Source organism: Hyalella azteca, unplaced genomic scaffold (genome assembly GCF_000764305.2).
Source record: "Hyalella azteca isolate HAZT.00-mixed unplaced genomic scaffold, Hazt_2.0.2 contig15624, whole genome shotgun sequence".
In the NCBI taxonomy this organism is placed as follows: Eukaryota; Metazoa; Arthropoda; class Malacostraca; order Amphipoda; family Hyalellidae; genus Hyalella; species Hyalella azteca.
The window spans coordinates 86,662-105,920 of record NW_025945467.1 but is presented as its reverse complement, the minus strand read 5'-3'; the positions used below and the strand labels follow the sequence as shown (position 1 = coordinate 105,920).

The following is a 19,259-nucleotide window of genomic DNA, read 5'->3' as shown; positions in this document are numbered from 1 at the left end:
AAAAATATCGTATCTTTCAAAAGAGAAAAATAGTGAACCGACTGAAGCGTGACACCACGAACAAGGCTCCAAAGCGGGTAGAAGCGAGTCACTGAGGGCCTTTGTGTGACGGGCGCTGGTGGTGCTGCAGTGCACAGGTGTTCTCATCACACCTGCGCTCGCCGTGTGGCAAGCCGTGTTTAGTTGACCTTATTTCGTTTTATGCGGACTTATGGCCTTACCATTGGTCTATCCTCACAATTATCTTGGCTGGAATTGCAAAGAAAATATAGAACTTGATAAAATTGTGATTCAGTTGTTACTTATTGGAGATGACGATCTTTAAAATCAGAAACTAACGATTTTTTCATGATTGTGTAACGTTGGAAGCCTGATAGATAAAAAGAATATGTGTTATATAAATCTATGAGTGTACCGAATCGGCACTTCTCTTAACTCACCCTCCAACTAGACAGCGGACTCCAACGAAGAGCGCGGCTTTTGCGCAACCGAATCAATCATAAGTCCTTCAATTCTGAACGGATCTGCTTAAAGTCCAGAATGTAACCAAATATTAACAATGCCCTGATAAATAAAGGAATATAAATTTCTACGTAATTTTTGAATAAAACGAAAACTCGTAACTTTTGCGTAAGTGAACCTATATATCAATTCTGAACGGATCTGCTTGAAGTTCGGAATGTAAATAATTAATATGAATAACCGCGATTGTAATTATTACAAATTTCTACGTCTTTTCGTATTTAATTGAAACGGGAGGGAAACCATGGTTGAACCGGGTCGCCTGCCGAAGACCACCACTGCCCTGGATGTAATGGACCATCATGACTCCTGCCTTCCGGAACGTAGCCTTCAACACTTCAAGACGTCCGTATCTAGGCCGTGGGTCGAACCAGCCCTCGGTCGAACGGCCACTTGTCGAAGGACGATAAATTTTGGAACAGAACTATGTTGTCTGAAACCTAACCTCAGCTACGGTGAACGTAAAATTACGTAATTTAACGATGCCCGGAAGTCAGATTCGATCCGCGGCCTGGTGGTGCAGGGCAGGTTCTATGCGAGGCCGGAGGAAGCCAAAGTCAAGTGGTTCACGGCTGATTGGTGGATATCCGGAGAGATCAAAGGCGTTCGATTCAGGGCTTATTGGTGCACAAAATTGGTGGTGCACGGCTGCGCTCCCGGTTGAACCATGGTTTCCCGTCCCATAGTTTCCAACCATGCGGGAAACTTTCAGAAAATTCTGTTGATGAATCATAAGTTGTGTTTTTTCTATTTTTATCTCAATGAGTCATTAATAATTAAATGAAAAGAAACAAGTGAGTACTTAAAAATGAGATGAATTGAATGCCAAATAGCAATTTAACCTAAAACGTAGAAGCTTCATAAAAATTGTTTTCGGAGTTGCGATTACCACATATTTCAGAAATACGGAAAAGCGTTGTCTTTGGGACTTTTCCAAGGTCTTTTTTGTTCAGTTCAATCCTCACGCCTCACAGGCTCACTGGCTTCAGCGCTGAGCATTCTGATGCCGTTTGGATATTTTAAACTAAAGTTTTCATGAAAAAGAAGCACGCAAAGCTTTGATTTCGGATAAATTTCCATGCACTGTTATGACTATCGATTGTCAAAATTATGAAATCCCAAAGGAGACTAGCAAAGATGATAATTTCAAGTACAAAGGTTCGTATTTATAAATTGCCAGTCACAGTCTGTTATTTTTCTGGGAAATATTATCATTTAGAAATGGAATGATTGAATATACTGACTATTGTGTGGACTGTGGACGTGGAGTGTGGATAATATGAATAACTGAATAAGAAGAAGTTTGATGTGTCACCATCAATTTCTGCCAAAAAATGTCTTGTCTTTTGTAATATTATATAAAATTAAAATGGTGTGAAATTACAAGCCTTCCTGTAAGCTTACAAATACAGAAAAAATGCTATAAGGCTGCTGATAATGATATGAAGCTTGCAGTGGACAAGGTAGTTGAAATGCTCAATGCACAATGGCCTGTTCATGGATATGGTAATATCACATCAATAATATGGGAATTAATGTGTAAGGTAATATCATATCAATAAAGGAAAAACAAGTAAAAATCACAGAAAATGTCATTTATTCTATCTCTACATCATCTACAATAAAAGAGGAGGACTTCAGAGTACTGTTCAGTGTTCGTAATGGATGAGTACCATGGTGGCAGGGAATTATTGTGAGTATCGCCACCCCCTTATATCGATGATTACAGTTTCGGTTAAAGGTTGAAATTACTACATCAAGACCAAGAAGAAAGGTTAGAAAAGAAAGTAGGAGTAGGACGAAAATCTTTAATCAAACGAAAGTAGACCTCTCTAATCAGGGTAACGTAAGTTACGTAACCCCCATGTTAGTAAGTCGCGAAAAAAATCGGTTTTCCGATGCCGACCGCCAAAAATGGATTTCAGATTCGTAATCTACACCCCAAAAAACATATAATTAAAAAAAAAACACCCTTTTTTTTGGATGTAGTTAATCTGCAATAATACCTTAAGTTTTATTGCAAGTATCCCAGATTACCTTGTTCCCAGGGGCCACTGTGCAGAGAGTGGATGAATATTGCAAGATCTATGGCGACGCTTCAGTAGCCAAATTTTCGCCTTTAGAAGATCTTGCCGACACATTTAGATTGAAATTCTTGCATTTAATATATTTCTCAGTCTTCACTCTTTGGCCAACTATTTAGAAAAAAAGTAAGGTTTCCGGTACGTTGGAAGGATTACAATGCAGCGAAGCTTGTCCGGAAATCAGTTGCGAATTGCAATGAGTTCCCGCAAAAAAAATGTAAACAACATTTTTTTGATTGCGTATTTTTGGTCACATTAGAGTGGTCAGACTGCTTTATTACATGTTCAGTTGACACTTGCTGTACAATCGGACTGTTTTTAGGGTAAAATTAGTTATTTGGGGTAACACGTGCATGCAACCTTGTAAATAAGTTTGTGGCTTGTAAATAGTTTGTCATTACTCAGCATAAATGGCTTTTCATTAAAAATTACCCGGCGACGCATCTTAAAAATGGTCGGCAATGCTTTGGGCTTAAAAACCCATATATTGGCGACGCTGCTTCCATCTTCTGCGCCCTGGCCCAGGGGTAATTCAAGACGCTTTTATTTTGCGTCTGGCACCTCACATACAGCATATGAAATTTTTTCGGAAGTGCCATTCAATAGCCGTTGCAAAAAGCTTTAAAATGACCCTAAACTCGTTTCTGAAATGTTTCATGGTAAGAAGTTATTAACAAAAAACGCTCAAAACAGTCTCTTTTTACCCTGTTTGATGGTATATTACTTTGTCTGTTTGTCACCTTACCTTATGACCTTATGATAAGTTCGGGACTTCCTAGTCCCCAGTCACGCTTATGTGCTGCATTTGTCATCCGCTGTCTCCAAGTTGTCGCTAGGCAGGTCACTCCTTCCTCAGGTCCCAAATGTAACGTTGGACAAGTTCCGTATATTTGCCCACCTTTGGGCCAGTTGATGCAAGATACTGTTGCTTGTCAGTGTGTCACTTGCTTAGGGTAGTTTCCCATTACTGGACAATCCAGGATCTTTCTCAACCAATTGTTCAGTCGTCTCTTGAAAGTTGCAAGTGTGAACTCCCCTGCTCTCAGCTCTTTTGGCAGGGCATTAAAGAGCCTCGGTCCTACACAGACAGTGATCCCTCACAGAGAGTCTGTACTCTGAACGTGGCTTGGTTATTAAATGGGGGAACTTTGCACAGTCTCCCCCTCCTTTCGTGGTAATGTGTCATTATTCTGGAGGTCTCACTCTCAAAGTTGGGAGCCAGTATGGTTATCATCTTCCAAGTGTACAGTATGATATACCTCTCTCTTCTCTCCGGTGAGTGCAGTCTCAGGTGTTCCAGCCTTTCCCAGTAGTTCAGGTTCAGCTCCCTCATACCGCTGATCTTGTACATGAAGGTCTGCTGCACTGCCTCTAATTTCTGCGCTGCACCCATCTTGAGTGGCTACTAAATTTGGCTGCAATACTCAAGATTGTGGAGCACAAGGGCTCTGAAGAGTGTAATCATTGGTGCTGCTTCTCTCGTTCGAAATGTCTGCCACATTCACCCCTCTGTTGCTGGCTTCGCGTGACTATTTCCTCGATATGGACATCGAACGTGGCTTCAGTAGGTACTCACCTACATATATTAATAAATTTAACGGGGCAATGACCCTAAACACACCTCCAAATATTTCAAGAACTATTTACAGCAGAAGGAGCAGGCTGATCTGAACCCCAATGAGCTTTTGTGGGGAGCAGCTTGACTGTAGTATGTCAGAAGTGCCCATCCAACCAATCCAACTTGTGGATGTGGCTTCTAGAAGCATGAGGTGCAAGTCCCTCAACAAATTAAGACCTAGAATGTCGAAGGTGTGCAATGCTGTAATTGCTTCAAATAGAAGATTCTTTGACAAAAGCAAAGTTTGAATTAAAAACGAGGTTATATCAAATGCAAATCATTATTTCCAATCTTGTCAATGTTTTGACTCTATTTTCTATTCATTTCACAATGTATGGTAGTGAATAAGTGTGACTTTATATGAAAAACACAAAATTGTTTGTGGGGCCTTAAACTTTTGAACTCTAGTGTATGATTGTACACTACAGTACTCTATGATCATATTCCTGTGCAAGGTGGTTATGCACATACCGTACACATATTAGTGACTAAATATGTTAAATGCTGACAGTGAAATCATATCCCTGCATCTGGTGGCTATGAAAGTATGTGTTAGCGACCATGTATACATTCAATGCTGGCTGCTGCAACAGTGCAGTAGCCAGCAGAGCCTGACAGTATCTTTGCACCAAGCAGCTGTACACCCACGTGTAATGATGGTCACGCCCACACAGTAGCTTAACGCCAGCTGCCATTAATATTTATTTTCATGGGCAAATAAGAGCTAGTAGATTATGAATGCAACATTGATTAAGCCTAAAATTATATATGCACCTAGTAAAGCACTCTAAACCTGTGTACTGCTGATCTTGAAACTATTCATAGTTTGGTACTTATAAGGAGACGGATCATATTTAGTTGCTGGATTGCATTTCAAATCTGTTTTAGCCTATCCCTTACTGTTGGATTTGTTGAAATAGCAGAATATAATGAAATAAATATTTGGTTAGTCTTGGACCAGAGCCAGCTTGGACAACTTTCCCTTATAACTTTTCATTGATAATGTTTTTTTACAGCGGCTGCTTTTCTGACTGGAGTTGCCAGCCTATCTCTTCTCAGTGGCTTTGCCATGACATTAGGATGGGCTAAGAAACAAGAACCTACATTATTCTCTAAGGGAGTTCATGTGAGTGAACTGTCTTTTTAACCAGGTTGGCATTTTACTTATTTGCGATTCACTGATGTACCGTACAATCTTTTATTCTTTCATGCACTCCATGGAATATTTAAAAAATACTTGTCAGCAAGGTTATTTGTGGATGATTTGATTTTTCAAATAATTTAGAATTGTTGTACTTACATTATTAAGAAATTATTATTATAGCATTTGAAGGATTTTTTTTCATAGTAGTTTATCTGATAATTATCAAATCAATAAGAAGACTTCAATTTTTGGAAAATGTATTGAAAACTCAATGTAATTTTTTGGCTCACAGTTGATAAACTTCCTATTATTTTAGCCCACAGAAATTGGACATGCCTCTCTGGAGTCTGGGGGATCATTGGCCATGAGGGCTCTTGGCAGAGCAACGCTGTACTCCGTTTCTGGCTTTGCTGTGTTCTGCTTTGGTGTGTGGAAGCTCATGGGAGTTGAAACGGTTTGTGCTAACTTTATTCTAATGATCATAAAATTTTGAATTGGGTTTATGGAAAGATTTGCCAAGTAGTACCAGTACCTAGTACACAAGTTTAATTTTATGCTGATGATTAAAGAAGGAGCTTATGAATTTTGGAGCTTTGTCCATTATCAATTTCTGTAGGTAGTTTATATGCTGAGGAATTATTTTATTAATTAATTTACCTAAAACATACTAAAATTGAAATGGAAAATCTTGTTTCGCTGCAGTCTTTGATTTTCCAGTGAACAATTCAACTGATATTTATGATCTGTCCTTTGTGTCCAATGTCCATGAGGATTTTGAATTAGTGAATACAAAATTTACGCAGTAAGTGAAAAAGATTTTGTTAGAATTATGCAGTTATAATATAAATCTGCTGCTGTTGCTCACTGATTCTGATCATTTAGAGCTTCTCGTGTCATAATACTTGAATTTAATAATACTCGAAGAGTTTGTTATTTACAGATGAGTCAATTTCGGGAGAAAATGGGGAAAACTCTGCCCTCTGTGCCTCGCAATGATCCGCCTCAGAGCAGAACTGAGTTTTCAGGCATTAGGGACCTCCTGCAGTATTTGATTGATGAGGACCAGAATAAAGCAAGGGCAAGAAATTCCCCGGATGATAGCTAATATCTCTCATGAAGATAGCCACAAAGCCCCTCAAGCAGCATGCGAGAAGAATTTTATGTTGTCTTTTATAACTGCTAAACATGTGGAAGTCATTGCCTCAAAGCAACTGTATTAATTGTTGAATGTAATTTTTGTATATAAATCAACGAAGCATTATAATTATATGCAATTGGAAAGCCCTAGGCTACGGCCAGACTAAAAGCGTTGACGTCGACGCAAGCTGACGCGCGTTGAAGCTGCGATTTATACCAGCGTGTCCACATCAGACGCGTACAGCCAGAAGCTGCGTCTAGTAGGCAGCGCTGCGAAGCGCGTTGAATAAAAAAACTCATTGCTCTAGATATTTATGTCCCCGCTGCACCTGCGGCCCTGCGCCGTGCGTTCAGTGCCCTTGAAGCAGCCGTGAGGGACAGTTGTCGAAGCATTGCTCTCATCTATTCAACCTGCTGCTATCTGCTCTCGCCCACAGCGACAGGATATACAGATACTCTACGAATGAAAATTGGATACAAATTTTTTTAGATTACTTTTCACCCTAAAAACTTGCACATGTATATCAAGTCTATCTGTATTAAGGTTGGACTAGCAACGTTTGCATCATGTATAGCCCATCAAAGTATTCATCTAATCTGATCCAAATGGATTCCAAAAAACGATCAAACTAAGTAGATTTGGTATTTCTAAACTTATCTATTATTTCCCTATGAAACCTCAATCAAGGAGAACGGCTTAGTCTCTTACTGACAAGCATTTATACACACTTACCCGCCGCATGTTGCTTGGTTTAGCGTTTACTGTGGCCACTACACGCGCATCGCGGCGCTGCTTTGCTTGAAGCGTCAGGTGTAAGTCTGGCCAGACTTACAGCTCATCGCTGTAAGTGTCTGGCCGTAGCCCTGGAGTAAGTAATAAGTTCGCGTTAGTAAGTAATAGTTCACGGGATTTCGCGTTCCTAGGGTCAGTGTTCCTGAGTGCTCCAACGTCCTGTAACCTCTTGTCTTCGTTGCTCTTCACATTTCCCTACTCCTTCCTTGTCACTTCGTCTCGTTTCTTCTTTTTATTTATTCATATAGTAGCACTGAAAACTGGTTCATGCAGCCCCTTGCCTAAACAGGGTTCAGTTTGTGCCCTATAGTCATACAACATCCGAAAATCGGTAAAACGTGGTGAAGGAGGCAGTGCAGATTCCACTTCGTCTATTTGAGATGCTAACGCTGCTTCTTTCTTGCCTGCTTCAGAGGGCTGGGCACTTGAGCCCTTATTTTGATTGATAATTAATTTAAGAAATCTTCAATAATTAATACTTTCTGCCTGGCTAGCGATGTTACTTAAGTACCGGGTTGATATCGCTCGATAGCTGAAGCGCCAGCAATTCGCCATTTTCCTCGAAAAGTTAGATTATTCAGAACTTCATATTCAGAACACGCTTTCTAGGTTGTGCAAACCTCTATTGGTGTTCTGTATGTGTGCCTGTTGATATATTTGTAAGAAACTAAAAGTTTAACCGGGTTTGCGCAAGATCAGTAAGTCATGCAGTCCCATTGACGTAGTTTTTAACCCCGTTGGTAATAATTAAACAAATGTAGGCTGGTTTAAAAAAATTACCATTTCAATCATACATTTTCCATGGAACTTAGAATTAGCATGTAACTTTTGTTTCAAAACTTTAAGAATCTATTTTGCGCCGGTTAACTCAGATTTATAAATACCATTTTCAAAATTAAATTCTACTTTTCGATCCGACCCTTTTCTCCCCGAATTGAAATGCCTTGCTACTTTCCAATAAGAATACATCAATTTTCAGGTCCTATTATCCGCACAAGGATCGTGGATACGCTCCCTAACTTGCTGTGAGAGACTTAAAACATACCAACAAACAGAAACATACGTTGACATATAAATAACATGAGAAACAAATTAAAAAGAAATAAATTTGAAACAAAAATGCAACATTTATGTACTCCTCACTTTTGTGGTGAGCAAACTATAAGAAATTACCCTCCAAGGCTCACCAGAGACTCTTGGTGTTTCGGTTTTATAGTTAACAAAGTGCACTCATGAAGGTGTCCTGTGTCTAGCGTAAAACCTAATGTGTAACCCTTTATGCGAGAGACTTAATGTTGCGTAACGCAGTTGAGTTTTCTTAGGAGTTTCTATTTGAAGATATGCAGTTGGCAGTTTTAAATAGTATGTGGAGTACATGTCGAAACTAAAAGTCTTTTCTCTGTTCATTGTAACAGTTGTGGCATTGTTAAAAAATTTAAATGAGTAATCATACAACCAGTCATTGAACTAAATTCATGAAGTGGAAAATGGATATAGTTATGAGCAAAATATTTTTTGGCTAGGTGGAGTCCTGGTATAAGACAAGTATTTTTTATAGCATCAGTGGCAGTTTTGGATAGATTGGGTCAAAACACCAGTTTTTAGGTTTCGTAGAAACAAGTTAAAATAACAAGAGAATCGTCCAGAGGCCCATTCAGACTTGATGTTCAATGTAAATACCACTATAGTATTCTCTGTGTATACCTAGAAAGCCCTACGGCATACGAAAGACTTCCTACAGGACATGCGAGACTCGAAGATCGTCACATTGTACAAAAATATATGTGACAGAAGTGACTAACCACTACGTCGGAATATTCCTCCTCAGACATTGTTGGCTAAGTGTTCGCCCTTGTCGCTCTATCCCGCATGTAAGCCCTTCCCGCCCGCATCTACCAAAAAATCCTATTGTGGCTTCAGGACTGGTCAATCAAAAGCTTTCGATCTGGCCTGTCGAATCAGACATTTCGACACCCACCACGCTTGCTGGCGGTGGTCAGGTCCTCTCACATAAACGTGCACGGCACAGTGTGCAATAACGGTGGAAGCTCCGAGGCTTTCCTAGTAAGTGGCGGAGTGAAGCTAAGATCGCGTCAACGCTTTTTGGCATCTTTTTCTCAATGTTTCTTCGTTACGTACGTCTTCGTGAGCTGCAGTGAACTTGGTGTACCGTCTAGACGGATACACCCTTGAGGTTGTCGAGAACTTCCCCTACCTTGAATTCATTACCTCCAGGTTACTGTCCAGCGACTCTAAGATCAGTATTAAGATCGCCAGGGCCGCCACAGTCGTGGCCAAATTAACCAGCGTGTGTAGAGCAACTCAGGTCTCACCGAGAGGACAAAACTGTGCGTCTACAAAGCTTGCGTCTACGGCATATGGTTTCGAGAGCTAGACCACCTACACGAGGCGCAAAAAAATCAACGGTTTCCAGCTTCCACTTGAAATGTCTGGGAAGCAAACTGCATCATATTGCATCATGACACGAGAGTAATCGAGGGCCACATCTCAAGGACCTCGGTGGGCTCGTTGAAGGCAACCGAAAAACAGAACATACACCCAAAACTACGCTTCAAATACATCTGAATGAAGGACCTGAATCAGTCCTATATTCAGTTAATAGTGTGAGAGAGCCTAGCAGACAACCGCCAAGGTTAAGGCTAGCAGTCAGGCAGGGCGCAGAGGCTGAGCGCCACGATTAATGTCACACAGAAGAGATCCAGACGGAAAGGGTTTGCTGCTGTGTGCAAACAAGGCGCACAGCAGCAGCCACCTGCCTTCACCTGTTCGGGCTGTGGCAGAAAGTCTATTCCAGAATCGACCTAGTCGACATTCCAGAGTCGGTAGTTACTCCATGGTCTCAAGAGACTGACTTATGCCGATAACGAAATACAATGCATTAGATGATTAGAAGAACGTTTCATTATTATGTTTCAATTGTACTGCAGAAATGCGTTTATGTTTTTTGCTCTGAATAATTATATTTTATGTTATATTACCATCGCTTTCGAGTTAGTAGCCCGTGTTGTGCTGCTTCCGATCAGCTCTGACATGTGTAAAGAACTTCACCTCGGGAAGAACAACGAACAGCAAGATTACAGTATGAAAAGACACGGTTGCAACGAGAGAGTAATGATTGAAAAGTCTAGTGTGGAAAAAGATCTCGGAGTTTATGTCGACAAGGACATAAAATTTTCTAAGCATGTTGAAACTCAAGCTAATACGTCAAACAATCTTCTTGGACTAATCAGACGCTCTTACGAGTTCCTAGATGCAGAAGCGATGAAGCAATTGTTTGTTGCTGTCGTGCGCCCGAATATAGAGTTTGGAAACGTTGTGTGGTCACCGAGATTTGAAAAGGACAAAATATTAATAGATAATGTTCAAAAACGTGCAACATGGATAATTCCAGGCTTGAAAGGCAAGTCCGATTAAGAAAGATTAAAGATTAGGAAGCTTCCAAGCCTCAGTTAGCGACGTCTGCTTGGGGACCTCTTTGAAGTATACAAGTATACTCAAGGTTTATACAAGGTACGCGAAGAATTATTGAATTTGACAAAAGAACTAACACCAGGGGGCACGGCTATAAACTAAAAAATCTAACTCAGCACTAATTGCAGTGAGTGACAGAGAGCGCATTTTCTCGTCGACGAAAATGTGAAGTCGCGGATGGACGGACATGATTAGTACAGTAGGGCATTTTTCTATAAATGAAAAATGCGCTGAAAACTGCGCTGCAACTTATCCACGCGACAACATTTATACTCGCTTCGAATCACCAACATGTGGAACAGCCTCCCCGATTACATCGTTGGCACTCCTAGTATGAACGCGTTCATGAACAGACTAGATGAAGCTATGGAAAGATATTTGTTCAGACTTGAAATGCCTAGCTCCTTATCGAACCCGGTGGAAGTCTAGTAAGCTATTTAGAACTATCGTTAGTACTGAAAAGATCCGGTCAAATGACACCATTTTAGACCTTCTTTGAACAAGTCACGAAAAGTACAAGAATCGGCGACAGGCCATATCAAACATCAAGCCTACTCATCAGCTCCGACATAACTATGTTATGTAAATTGTACTGCAGAAATGCGATACTTTTTTTAGCTGAATAATTATATTTTATTTTATATTATCATCGCTTTCGCATTAGTAGCCCGTGTTTTGTGGCTTCCGATCGGCTCGACGCCACCACTTGCTTAAAAATATCAGTTAATGCATGTACATATCTTTAATACATTTCCCGTGTTCCGAATAAGTGGGTACCTAAAGTTTTTGTTATTGACACTCGCATGAATCAGGGGTACCGTATCGCAATCGTCAAATATCTTAAATGGTATCTGAAGTCAAAGTAAAATTTATTTGTAAATTGTATTGTCACACATCGATCTTTGAATTCCTGTTAAGCAACAAATTCTTATTGTGCTCGGTTCCGCATTAGCAGAAATGAAGAACCGTGTTAAATTGCTCCGCTCAGTTGTGGTGGCATGTACTTTTAACCCTTTCGTGGATTCTTGAGGAAGACTCTTCGAGAACAAAGGAAAGGCAACTGACTTACTCTTCTCCACTGCAAAATTGTAATTATTTCTCAGCATTATTTGTACCTATAAATACTATTATTATTATTTTTCGTAATCCGTTGAAGGGCGGTTGCCCCGTGTCAGCCTTGCAGGGCTGCCTGAGCTGGACATAATATAAAGGAATAATAATAAAGGTTTTTTGGGATATGTTATTATATAAGCTATTACATTACACGGGTTTGCCAAAGGAAGTTTGTGATATTATTCAACTACTAATGAAAAATATTACGAAAATATTTTTTTATCAAAATCAGTGATGTCGTAAATTGTGTCACCTCAGTTGGAACCATATACTACCAGGATTTTCTAGTCCCAAATATATAATTTTTACCATTAACATACATTCAATTATTTTTTACGGAGATGCAATATTCGGTCCAAGTTCATGATGATTCTGTGCTAATAAAAAGCTGTAGAACACATTGCCATCACGAAAGGGTTAAGTTTTAACCATGGCATGTGCAAGGTTCCACTTCCATCATTCATGATCATTGCCATGTACATGTACTATTATTATTATTACTGTGACACCGTGTTGCATATATGCAACTATACCCAACAGAGAGAGCCAGCATACAGTTGACACCTAGTGACAGGCGGGACGCAGTATAGACCCCTACGGCCTACATAGCCCTTGCCCAAAATTCAATATCTATTCCTTTCCGCTCGTAATCACGCTGGAGGGCATATCAGCCTGTGTGATTAACTGCCTAAAGCCATAGGTGTCATTTCCTTTCCTGGATATGAATCAATCAGCCAGATGACATCAAGCCACTGAAGCAACAGCCGTGGGCAAATAGCCAAACTGTTGCGTGCTTGTATTAAACACAGCCTGGCGTATTCGCGGCTTTTGAAAATAAGCGCCCGACATAACAGCGCCGTTACGTCACAGCCACTGCTTCATGGCGCTCTACTCCACAGGCAGCCAGGCTAAAGCGCAAACCGCCGTCCCTATAACACCTTGCCCCGGCTCTCCCCTTCGCAGCCAGCAGAAGGCTTTTGGTATTATTGCAGATTAACTACATCCAAAAAAAAGGGTGTTTTTTTTTAATTATATGTTTTTTGGGGTGTAGATTACGAATCTGAAATCCATTTTTGGCGGTCGGCATCGGAAAACCGATTTTTTTTCCGACCCAAAAATCGCGCTAAAAATGCCTATCGGAAAACATTTTTGAACTAAATCGATCTGGGAATGAAATGAACGAAAATGTTACCCGTTGCACTGCAACGGATAACATTTTCGTCTTCTTTGTCCATAAATCTGGAGATACATTGCCACATCGAGAGATCACAACCTAACGCCAACTCGCAGGTTGGGTTGGTTCGCCCAGGTTCCTTTTAGATCAAAATGCTTAGGTGTTGCTTAAAGTTGGTGTGGGGAGATGACTCAGTTACCTACAGCTTCTTGGGTGTGAGCTGAGTTTAGTTATTGCATTATAAGGTAGGCGTTGGCACCAGGGCTTGTTTACGAGCTAAATTTGTGGTGTAGGGCTACGCTCCCGTGACAGGCTAGTGTTGCTAGTGAGTGTGCTCTGTCCTCTGTGAGTGTGAGACTGTGATTAATGCAATGATTTTCCTCCGAGAATAATTACTTGAAGACTTCCCTCTGGGGTCTGGGCTCTGATTAATGTTATACAAATACTTATTACCAATACCACTGCACGGCACCATTGAACACTTCCTTCTACATTGTGGACTACACCTGGAACTTGGGACACTTTTTTTGCTTCTGGCACCTTACAAATAGCATATGGATTTTTTTTTTAGAAGCCATGTGATAGCCCTTGCAAAGAGCTTTGAAATGAGCCTAAACTTGTTTATGAAATGTTTCATGGTAAGAAGTTATGAATGAAAAACTTTCAAAATTGTCCCTAGTAGCCCCTGGCCTGTTGATGGTACAGTGATCTTTTTATAGCCATTCATTTCTTGGTACGTCCTTAATGTGTCGGAATATGGTGTGTTTACCCTAGGGCCTAGACAAGTAAAGTTTCATGGATACCAGCATCATCATACATAAGAAATTAAAATTGGTTTATATCTTAAGCAAATAAAGAAATTAGAAATGAACTGATTATGAAAAATCTCTGGTTTGTCACTATGATAATTATGATTCAAATACAACACAGCTCGGAACAAGCTGTGTGTGTCAAATTCCGAGCTGTATTGGAATTAGTTTTTATCTGTCTAATACCGTCTCTTAACTTAATCATACAGTATATTAATTTATTTACAACTTAAAATCAGCAAATACAAGTATACTTAAAGGATTCCTAATATATTCGCAGACTCATTTAAAAGTCTCAAACTATAATATTCTTTCTACACAAACAGTTTATTACTATTTAATAAAGCAAGGTCAACTATCCACTTTCATACGTGTTTCACTGTTCTCACTAGCTGACTTGGACTTAACATTTTCATTTTCCTGCTAGACCTAGTGTTTTGCGGAAATCTTGCGTGCAATAGTAGTATGACATCACTATTTCAATCATCTACGCATGCGTGGAACTAAGACCAAGCTTAATATAAAGGAAAAAGTTGAGGGGTGTGGGAATTATCCACAGTGTTGGAATATGGTGCGTTTACCCTAACATAAAATAAAATAAAAAGTATCAGTTAAATTTAGGTTTTTGTTTTTTAATAATTATTATTTACTTACAATCAAGCATGGAAAACTTCTCCCATTAGGGCCACAACTAGAGCTTTCCCTCCACCTCCAGTACTGGAACCGCAAGATTTCTGCCAGATGAATCACAATACCAGATGAAACAAGTAGGAAAATTCCAATCCTGCATTACAATATTGATTACCTATAATATTTGTTGTACAGGAGTTTTGGTTTCCATCAACCTATATTAGAATTTTCCTAAAAATAAATTAATGCTCACAGGCCACAGCTTCAAAGTAACCAATTTTTTATTTATTTTGAATCTTTTGGCCATATGTCAAAGCAGAGACTTTTTAGACTCTTCCATGGACCTCAGGTTTATTTTTAAGTCCTACCGCATCAAACAGGTTAATAAGGGACGGTTTTGAGTATTTCTGGTTAATAACTTGTAACCATTATCGAATGGCATCTCCAAATCGAATGGCATCTCCAAAAAAAATCCATATGCTATTCATATGCTGCCAGATGCAAAATAAACACATCCTGAATTACCCCTGGGAATAGGGTGATCCAGGACACTTGAATTGAAACTCAATTTTAAAATGTTTGAATCAAGCAAAGTGTACTCGTCCATTACTAACAGTACTCTGAAGTCCTCCTCTTCCTTGGTAGATGATGTAGATGTGGAATAAATGACATTTTCTGTGATTTTTACTTTTTTTTTTTTTATTGATATGATATTACCATATCCATACATTATATATTGATGCAATATTATTGATACAATATTACAGTATCCATGGACATGCCATTGCGCATTGACAACAACCTTGTCCACTGCAAGCTTCATATCTGCAGCCGTATCTGTAAGCTTATAGGATGGCTTGTAATTTCACACCATTTTAATTGGGTCAAGTGAATTCACTATAACAAAAAAAGATAGTAAATCATGCCTGAAACAGAAAGGATTATTTAATGACAAACATAATATTTTTTGGAGAAATAAATCATAGTTTAGGTTAATTACTTTTCATACTATGTTGCCCAGTGCACAATTCTATCTAAGACATTCTATGTAGAATTTTGTGATGACCAATGATGCACTAATCTTTCCTGGAATGAAATATTTTTGCTATTCAAGGTAAATGTAATCAAAATTTTTTGTTGAAAATTGATTTTTTGGTTAATTGGAGCCTTTGCTAACTGAGGTTCTACTGTAGATGCATTTTTAGGGGTGTCCCTTATTACCCCATTGTGCAGCAATTGTCGCCATTTTTTTTTTAGAATATTTGAATTTGAATTTTAAGAGAAATGCAAATTCTGTCTATCACAATTTTAAGCCAACACCCTGTGTGCAACTTTTATGTACTAAGTAAAATTTTTTAATACGGCAAATATTTTTTTGCCACTGACCTTGGCAAAGGTACTTTTCCAAAATCTCACTTTTTACACTTTTTTCAGGGATTTTTTAGAGGTAGTATATGTATGATCTCTTGATTTGCTTTTTCTACAAAGATAGGAAAAATGTTGAACTTTACACCACTTTTTTTAGTTTTGCAATATTTTCATTAATTTAGCTGCTACAGCATATGTACAAAATGTGGGACAACGGGCCCGATTTACCCCGCCCATCCCTTATTACCTTGTTTGCTGGTATAACAAGTAGATAATCAATCTTGAGACAGAGTCCTATAATCAAGAATTCAATATCAATCATAGTGAACTTAGTTGCTTTCTGATATCAAGTCTTTAATGTCTTGATAATCTTCCATCTGAGAGACTTGGTGTGAATTTTTGAAAAGTCTCTGGAAATATTCACCTACATAATATTGACTGCCCCTTATTTTTATGTTGATGTCTTGTTTATATTCTGTGTCTGGGATGTCTCCAATATCAACATTTAAATATGAACAAGTACTTTCAGAACATTTTTATGTGAAGAATGTTTTTAATTTTGCTGCTATCTTTTAATTAACCTGCAATAATTTTAGCGAGTGTATTATGAATTTTAATGAACTTTTCCCCACCATATTAGCTGCAAAATAGAGGACTTTGACATAGAATGATTTATGATCTGTTGTTTGTGTTCTCCCTATGGATATGAGTAAAGTGTGTCCTGCGCCTTTCGTGTCAGTGACGGCGACTTGGAAGAAAAAGGGAGTATCAATTGTGGCTCTGTTGTAAATGTTTTCAATTTTTCTGTTAAATTTTGAACCAAATTTGCATTTAAATGTTTGAAAGAGCTAAATTTGCTGTCAAATCTGTATATATGTAATTTAAATCTTAAGCTTTTTAAACCTCTTTGCCACTAAACCTCTAAATTCTTCTTTAAAGACCACCTCTTTTCTAGATCATTACATTTTGTACAATTTCTTTTGTTGACAGAAATCAATGCAAACTTTCTACAAAAACACAAAGGAAAACTTTGATCCAAATTTGTCTCGGTGCATGGAAACGAAAAAAAAATTCTGGAAAGTACCTATCCTGTTTCAATAACAATATAAACCTCATGTCTGTTTCAGAAATATTTTTTCAGTGTATGTTTTAGGAAAATTTGTACCTGTATATACATGATTCAGGCTTATCTTTGCCTATCAGCCATTTTGTTCAAGCTGAAGTTGCAGTAATAGCGGCAGCGTTCAATGAAATAATCATGTCCATTACCATTTAACATGTGGAAAAGGAAAGACGAGTTCGTGCTACTCACCAGGAGCGCCTTGCACCAACCTCCTAGCTCAAGATGAAGCACTTCAGCCATGGCAGGCGATATGGGTGAGGGAGCACAGCGATTCTAATGGTTACTTATGTCTGTTTACTGAAATTTCGCTTTAACAACATGATCGTTGCTGCGCCTGAACATAGAGACGAGAAGAGACTCTGAGAGTGGTACGTTATGGTTTGTTGGATGTTTGAATGCTTGTTGTGTGTAGATCTTTGGCAGAAATAACTTTTTGTAAAACCTGCAACCATCCCGTCTTCCTTTGGCGATCCCTTTAAATTATCGCTGTCCCGTTGCAGGCAGTAGCCATCCCGGTCATTCTTAGCCAGAAGCGCTCTTTGTCTTGGATTAAATTAGAACCATTATAAAAGACCTAAAAGAGAATAGTCTGTCAAAATAGCTTGCACACACTGAAGAGCTCTTCCCACGATGACAGCTCTACTTTAACGGCGGACGTAAATGGAACAGTCATTGTGGCGCGTCCAGAATTAAAGGTATATTCATTGCCAAGTATGGCTTTCAGTATTATCAAGCAGATCGAGAACACGTTAGAAATTAGCAATGGATTCCGACTACAATGGATATCTTGAACAAGGTATAATGCGCATTACCCATATTCACCTCTGTGTAGCTATCGAATACCACCTACTCGCCCCCCGGAGAAAATCAGTGAAATTTTTGAGGTAGAATAGATGAAGATGGCCGATCTAGAAAAAGCGTACACAAATAATGTGCTTTGTGGAGATTTTAACCTATTACTTATACGATGGCCGATTACGATTCTTCACGCAGTGTGCTTGCGCTCTGGGGCAACACCTGAACCGTTTGAGAGGAGAGGGGCAGTGCTTGTTGCTGGAATCTGAGACCTGAATAGTTGTCAGACAACTAATCTCTGGAGAATGCCTGCTTAGTCGACAAGTGCGTATGCTTACAAGTGAGCACAGTATCCTTGCATTTATTTTCTTTAAACTGGTTGCAGATGCTCTGATAGAGACCACTCTGCTTGACCATCCTCATCCTGTAGTGGACACGACGATTATAGATTATAATAAGTATTCAGCCGTCTTCGTAAAACTGACTGGGAGGCTATTGGAAATCGAACATATGAAGTCGAATGGAGATCCGATTCTAAGAGGGAAATACCTAGGTATGTACAAAAAGCAATGCGTTATGTTATTGCTAGTGAGACCACGTTATGCACCAAGGTCTGCCTCGTAAAGACGCAGAGTCTCTGGGGCACAGACAAGTTCTCACGAGAAAACGAACGTGTTTAAAGGTGCAGCAAATGGTGGTCAATTTCAGGGATAATGAGAGGCTGAGTCTAGTACATCGACATGATAAAATATGCCTGTTCCTCGCGTGTGAAGTGCGTGTGTTCTGCCATTTCTTGACGTGTGACCAACGTGTATTCTGCCGTTTCCCGACGTGTGACCACCGTGTGTTCTGTCATTTCTTGACGTGTGACCACCGTGTGTTCTGTCATTTCTTGACGTGTGACCACCGTGTGTTCTGCCATTTCTGACGTGTGACCACCGTGTGTTCTGCCATTTCCCGACGTGTGACCACCGTGTGTTCTGCCATTTCTTGACGTGCGACCACCGTGTATTCTGCCATTTCCTAACGTGTGACCACCGTGTGTTCTACCATTCCCTGACGTGCGACCACCGTGTGTTTTGCCATTTTTCGACGTGCGACCACCGTGTGTTCTGCCATTTCCTGACCTATTACCAAGTCATGTCCTAACGTGTTACCAAGCCATGTCCTGACGTGTTACCAAGTCATCTCCTGACTTGTTACCAAGTCATCTCCTGACGTGTTACCAAGCCATGTCCTGACGTGTTACCAAGCCATCTCCTGACGTGTTACCAAGTCATCTCCTGACGTGTTACCAAGCCATCTCCTGACGTGTTACCAAGCCATGTCCTGACGTGTTACCAAGCCATGTCCTGACGTGTTACCAAGCCATGTCCTGACGTGTTACCCAGCCATGTCCTGACGTGTTACCAAGCCATGTCCTGACGTGTTACCAAGCCATGTCCTGACGTGTTACC

At 39.7% G+C, this 19,259-nt stretch overlaps 2 protein-coding genes across 2 annotated transcripts in view; both read left to right on the top strand.

Annotated features, from left to right (window-relative positions):
• Positions 1 to 1,462: 1,462 nt before the first annotated feature.
• Positions 1,463 to 8,211, top strand: LOC108683024 (transmembrane protein 242). Its single transcript, XM_018172302.2, has 4 exons — positions 1,463 to 1,680; positions 5,241 to 5,350; positions 5,685 to 5,822; positions 6,309 to 8,211. Exons 1-4 carry the CDS (start codon positions 1,611 to 1,613, stop codon positions 6,471 to 6,473), a joined length of 483 nt encoding a protein of 160 aa, XP_018027791.1. The 5' UTR covers positions 1,463 to 1,610; the 3' UTR covers positions 6,474 to 8,211.
• An 8,776-nt stretch (positions 8,212 to 16,987) lies between these two features.
• The window catches only part of LOC108683014 (lysM and putative peptidoglycan-binding domain-containing protein 3), a gene marked incomplete in the record, with an annotated part of 3,559 nt that continues 1,287 nt past the window's right edge, over positions 16,988 to 19,259 (top strand). The window contains 1 exon segment of the mRNA XM_018172289.2: positions 16,988 to 17,261. Coding sequence (XP_018027778.1) covers positions 17,230 to 17,261 — 32 coding nt within the window.

Bases quoted from the DNA above. Each gene is read 5' to 3' on its own strand.
- LOC108683024 (XM_018172302.2), top strand. From the start codon at position 1,611: ATGACTATCGATTGTCAAAATTATGAAATCCCAAAGGAGACTAGCAAA. The intron at 1,681-5,240 runs GTTCGTATTTAT...GTTTTTTTACAG, and splicing joins TGATAATTTCAAGTACAAAG to CGGCTGCTTTTCTGACTGGA. The intron at 5,351-5,684 runs GTGAGTGAACTG...CTATTATTTTAG, and splicing joins TATTCTCTAAGGGAGTTCAT to CCCACAGAAATTGGACATGC.